The 6,000-nt window shown below is 49.7% G+C and overlaps 1 protein-coding gene across 3 annotated transcripts in view; it reads left to right on the top strand.

Moving 5' to 3' along the window:
• Positions 1–215: 215 nt before the first annotated feature.
• Positions 216–6,000, top strand: part of NECTIN3 (nectin cell adhesion molecule 3) — a 133,936-nt gene continuing 128,151 nt past the window's right edge. The window contains exon 1 of one of the 3 annotated variants that reach the window (XM_059164200.1): positions 216–297. In XM_059164200.1, coding sequence (XP_059020183.1) covers positions 279–297 — 19 coding nt within the window. In that variant the 5' untranslated portion in view covers positions 216–278. Of the gene's footprint in view, positions 298–1,600; positions 2,194–6,000 lie in introns of those variants that run through there. The other 2 variants (XM_059164199.1, XM_059164197.1) reach the window with 2 other exon arrangements.

The raw sequence follows: 6,000 nt of genomic DNA, 5'->3' as shown, positions 1-6,000 counted from the left end.
ACAGCTGAGGAATGTCACAATAGCTGCATTTCGTCAATTATGATCATCATCAGGGGATCTCCGGGAAAGACGCAGGACAAGGTTTATTCATAAGCGCATCCTGAGGATAGACGATGGAAAGGAGTGGCTGCAGGAGACAGGCTGGATGAGAGACAGAGAGAGAGAGAAAGAGAAAGAAAGAGAGAGAGGATGGAGGAAGAAAGGTACTAAACCGAGCACTGGGAGACAGGATGGGAGGCGCAAGTTGAGAAAGAAAAAGAGCGGTAGGCAGGGGTAGAATGGTGTATAGCTTTGCAGGTGAGTAAAGCACTGTAAACCAATGGGTGGAGGGGTGGGGGGTGGTGGCTAGTGATGGAAGGGGTGTGATCTTGGCGGCAGGCAAGCATTAGTTTAGCTGCGCCAGGCGGCTAAATCCTTGTTCGACTTTCCTTCTTATTGGGAGCACATTTCTTGCTTTTGGTGGAGATGTCAGGGCCCATACAGAATTAATGGTGTTAGGACTGAGGACGTATGTCCTCTGCCTCCAGTCCCCTTGGGACAGTCCAAACTGTCCTTCGCCCCTGCAGAACTGCCAGGGGTAGTGGCTTCAAGGTCAGGCCACCCCGGCTTCGCGTGGCGGGCGGAAGAGGAGGGTAGGGCGCGTAGCCACCTGGGGTGAGGGAGGGTCCTGGGGCATCCCAGACCTCTTACGGGCAAATGCTTAACACTTCCCGAGGTCGCTTTACCGCGATCAGTTCAGAGGAAAACAGGCAATGAAAATAAAATTACACGTGCGAACATGCAAATGAAACAAAACCGAAGAAAAACACCACCGCACTCTAGGCGCTCCGATGGGGGAAATCCATGGCCTCCTGTTGCCAGTTGCCCGGCGAGGACAGCGGACAGCTCGGCGGCCGGAGAAGCAAGAGCGAGAAAGCAAACCTTCCGGGGCCCCTCTTCTCGCTCGATTTCGCTGACCCTTCCACCAAGCCGCCCTCCCAAGAGAAGGAGCAAGAAAAACGCCTGGTGCAAACAAGCCTGGGAGGGCTGGGGGACGTGGAGCTGGAAAGAAAGGAGGGATTCGGGGAGCGCCGCTGTCCCGAGAAGCAGGAAGGAGAAAGTCTCTCCTTTCAGCCCCGGGCGTCCCCGGCGAGGAGGGAGAGGACTAGTTCTGCAGGCTATGTACAGCCTCCTAGACAGGGACCTTTAGCGTGGGCAACGGAAGGGCAGCCCCATCCTGCCTGCCCCTCCTCACTTCCCCCCACCCCCCACCCCTTCTGTCCCGGCTCCCCGCCAGAGGGAGAGCGCGGCCCGGGCGAGGAAAGCAACCAGCGCGATTGTCCCGCCGCCCTCCGCCTCCGTCTGCGCCGGGGCCGCGGTGGACCCGCGAGGGGCGGAGTGGGCTAGACCATTGGAAATGTTGGGAAGGGGGGAACGAGGCGGGGACCAGGCAGGAACAGGGGGCGGGGCCTGCTAACCTATTCCAGATTTTCCTGTCCTCTTGAAAGCTCTGCTTTGGGAGAAACCCGTTATCAAAGTGGAGAGAAGAGATTTTTTTTTTTTTTAAGGGGGAGGAGCGTGTGTAGGAGGGCGGGGTGGGAGGAGACGCGGCTTGCAGTCGGCGATCAGACGGGAGCTGGAGTTGTGCGGGGAGGGAGGAAGGGAGGGCGAGTCCCAGCGCCCGCTCTGAGGGTCGGCTTCCTCTCCCCCTCCCGTGCGGGGCGGGGTGGTGCGTTCCGAGTTCCCAGGAGTTCGAGGCGGGCGGGTGCCTGGGGGAGGGGAGTGGCGGCGGCGGCGGCTGCGGGCGGCTCCCGCCTCAGCCTCGGCAGTGGCGTCGGCGACGGCGGAGTCGAGGCAGCCGTGAGCGCTCGGCTGAGTGTCAGCCGGCGGCGACGGCTCAAGAACTGGGAGTTGGGCACCCGCGCGCCGGACCTTCCGCCGCCGCCGCCGCCGCGTCGCGCCGCGGCCGCTGCTGCCGCCGCCCAGAGCCTAAGGCGCCGGGGCCTGGGGAGCCGGGGGGTGGGCGAGCGAGCGGGCCGGGGGGAGGGTGGGGGATGGCGCGGACCCCGGGGCCGGCCCCGCTGTGTCCCGGAGGCGGCAAAGCACAACTTTCCTCCGCTTCTCCCCCCGGGGCCGGACTCCTGCTGCCGCCCCCGACGCCACCACCGCTACTGCTGCTGCTCTTCCCGCTGCTGCTCTTCTCCCGGCTCTGTGGTAGGTGAAGCTCGGCAAGCCCGGCGCGGGCTGAGGGAGGCGCGACCGAGGGTCGCGGCGCCGCGGCGAGCCGGCGCGGGCCGCTCTCCGGGGCGACGAGGCAGTTGTGCTCGGCGGTTGGCTGCGCGAGCGGGTACCGCGGACTTTGGCTGGAAACTTTTTGGCCGCGCCCGGGGCGAGGCCGGGGAAGGGCCGGGGCCGGCGAGTGCAGCGCCGGCTGCCCGCTCCCCTCCCCCGCTCGCCGCGCGGTTGCCGGACGCCGAGTGCTGGGTGCGCGGGGAGCTCCTCGGTGTTTGCTCGGGGGACCGTTACCTCCGCGCTGTTTCGCGGGGGAAGCCGAGGGCGCGGGCTCAGGGGCTGGGACGAAGGTGCCGGGCTGCATGTTTGCTGCCCCCTTTTTCCCCCGGTGAAACTTGAGCTCTGAGCCCGGATACCTTTAGGGACCAGAGCCCGACGGGATGAAACCTTTGGCTCCCAACCCCTCATCGCCTTCCACCCCGTGGAAGGCACCATGTTAGCCCAGCCTGCCGCATCCCCTACAGTCAGTTTTCTACGGTCGTCCGGCCCGGTTCTGCTCTGGCAGCCCCTGGGTCGCGTTGCATTGAGACCACCGCTGCCTTCCAGTTTGTAGGACGTCTCTCACACTGTCCATGTTTATTTTTGCGAACCCCGTTTGTCCTCAGGACTTCGATTGATGAGTTAAATACCTGATTGCATCCACTGTGCTGCGGCTGTTCTGATCAAAACAGACCCCACGCCTCTTCCCTGTCTCTCTCTTCCCTCGTTTTGTGTTGAGTTTTCCTGTCACATTTGGGAGTTAGTCTCTTTGTAAATTCGTTCCTGGGTGTCGGAACCCAGAAGTCCACTTGTTAAGGATCGTGTAAAAAAAAAAAAAAATTGAACTCTCAGGGAAGAGAGATGGACATAAGTTATCATTAGTGGAAGGTGATGATTTGAGAAAGTAGGGTCACCAGTCTTTGGGGATTAGCTCCGCCTGTCTTTTGGTAATACTGAAATATTGCAGGAAGTTATTAATTTCTAAGACTCGTACTTGGTGAGGAAGGTGGACAAGCAAAAACTCAACGTTTGCATGAAGATTGGTCTACCCAAGGCATTTGTACTGGTACATAAGGCTGCTGTTGGATCTGTGATTAATGAAATCGTAAATGAAACCAGAAGTGTTATCAGTAATTATTAAAAGGAGAGATGCCTGCAAATTTCTGGGATGGTGTGGTTTAGAAGAAAGAGTGTCCTGTTCCGGGAGGTGTGTCAGGGTAGTAGGTTATGAGAGAGGCAGAGTTTTCAGGAGATTGGCTGCCCCTTATAGGCTGAGAATTTCCTCTTACCAGTTCACCACCACGTTTCAAGGATTGTAATGAAAGTTTCTGATTTACAGAGTATAGTCTGATAAACGGCTCATTATCTAATCTACACTGTTTCTGTAGCTCCACTCCCCAGCTGTTTGGTTCCACAACACAATTCTTAATGCCGTTACCTTTTTAAATTGGTGGAAGATTCTAGGTTGAATTTGTGTACTGTTTTTTTCCATTAGGGAGGATTGTGGATTACAGTTGGGTGGGAGCAAAGTTGGAGGGGATGTTAACAGCTTAGTAGCCTGATTTAGATTGTGTTAAGGACCCGGTGAATATTATTTGTATCTCTAATAAAGGCTTTTCTAGCTGGGGAAAGCCTCATAGAAGGCTGAAACTAGGTGATGTGTACAGATATTCAAGGATATAGATTTTGAGTAGTAATTTCATAGTGCTTATACAAGTGAAGTGTTGATTACTTTTGGAGGAATGCACTGGTTTTCATGTGGAAGAAAGGAGTTACTTGTTTTGGGGTTTGTTTTTTGTTTTTGTTTTTTTTTCAGACCTCTTTAGTAGTGTCCTTTTGGAGGGGCTTGATATTTTTATTTTAGGTCCTAAAAATTCAAGTAATATAGGCAAATGAACTGTGATTTAGAGCAGGTGTAAACTGAAGTTTTTAGAGTCAGTTCTTGTAGTTGTAGAGACAGGCACTAGCTTTGTGTTACTGTGTGCACTGTTCTTTTAAAGAGCTTCCTTTTCTGGAGTCTAGTGTTAATAACACCCTAATTTGTGAACCCTTATGATAAGTTTTTTTCCATCAGCCTCTCTCTGTTTTAGATAGTCTTTGAGGAGGGCACAGTTGCCCTGACTTCCGGATGCTTAGTAAGAATAGAAGTGGAATTTTCTTAATGTAACCTGTTTGTTGATGTGATATTCATAGTACTACTGATAAGATTTTGTGTGTACTATTGTAGCCAGTTCTGGAATTGAAAAGATTTTTAGGCTTTAAAGAGATTGTTATCTGATTATTTGTTAATCAGAATGCTTGTTCAACATGTATGGATATCTTTTTCTTTCTGTTGCTGTTTTTTATATAAGGCTTATGTAAATTTAGCACGACCTTAGCTATGCTTAACACCTGCAGTATCATCCATTAGTGCAAGGTAATTTTTATATCATGTTCATTTGCTTAAAAAAAAATCCTTGCAACTGGTAGACTTGATATTCTGAAACCTGTTAAAAATGACATCATTTATGTTGTTTTGAGGGTGTACACTGTCTTATTTGAAGAACTGAACTTTTAAAACATTTATAAACTGTCAGGTTTTTTTTCTTTTTTGTTTTCTAAGCCTAAGAAATTCCAGGGTATAAAGGTCAAGGGCACTAGATTTACAATACCATGTGACTTCAGAAATTTCATTTATTTAAAGCTCATGATTCAGAAATTCTGTATTTTTCTTTTTATTGAAGTAGCGTTAACACACAATGTTACATTAGTTTCAGCCATATTTCTTTATGATGGCAGTAATTAATTCACAGGTGATTACATTTATCTCACTTGCTTTCCACCATTTTTCTTGAAAGGTAGAAAATACTAAAAGGGATATGGTATCAAGGAAGGAGAAGGGTAAAGACTTCTTGACCTTTGTCAGTTTCTTTTTGAATCTAGGATTCTGCGACTTTCCATTTTTCATGAAGGTTTTATCTGAAGATGGATGTTAGAAGGTGATAAAAAAGAAGATCTAATATTATATTAAACCTTTAATAGCACTTATAGTACTTTCTGTATTTCGGCACTTGTTAGGCATTTGGGGACATAAAACATGAGTAAGGCAGAGTCCTGGCTTCAAGGAGCTTACAACATTATGATGAGAGACATGAAGGAAATAGTTGCTCATAGGACAGCCCAGTGTTTATGATAGACATCTGTGTGAGGTAATCGGGGGTTGCCCAGAAGAGGGATATGTATCCCTTTGGGTAAAGATATATGAATGTGAACTGAGGGGGAAAAAAATTACTTAAAAAAAAATGAGTTGCAGAGTACCTGGCTAGCTCAGTTGGTTGAGCATCTGACTCTTGATTTCAGCTAAGGTCATGATCTCAGGATCCTCCTCTAGAGGGAGCTTCTCTCCCTATCCCTCTGCCCCTGCCTCTCAAATAAATAAATCTTTTAAAAAAATTTTAAAAATCAGTTGAGTTATATCTTATTGAGATTAGGCATTGTGGTAGGTGGTACAAGTTTGGTTTCTCTCTTTCTGCTCTTTATGGTATAGGTACTAAATAGGCATTTTGATTCTGAAAAAAGGCTGCCACTTAACTTTTTGAATTCTTGGCAAGCTGTAAACTTAAGGTTTACTCAGTAAACTTAAGGTTTTTCATCTTTAAAAAAAAAAAAGATGTTATCACCTTGCCTATAGAATTGTTGAGAGGATTAAGTCAAAGAATAAAATAAAAACACTTAGGCTGCATGGAATATAGTCAACATTCAAATATTAGC

Source organism: Mustela lutreola, chromosome 2, assembly GCF_030435805.1.
Source record: "Mustela lutreola isolate mMusLut2 chromosome 2, mMusLut2.pri, whole genome shotgun sequence".
Taxonomy (NCBI): domain Eukaryota; kingdom Metazoa; phylum Chordata; class Mammalia; order Carnivora; family Mustelidae; genus Mustela; species Mustela lutreola.
The sequence above is the reverse complement of the archived record's forward strand: the minus strand, read 5'-3'. Positions and strand labels throughout refer to the sequence as shown.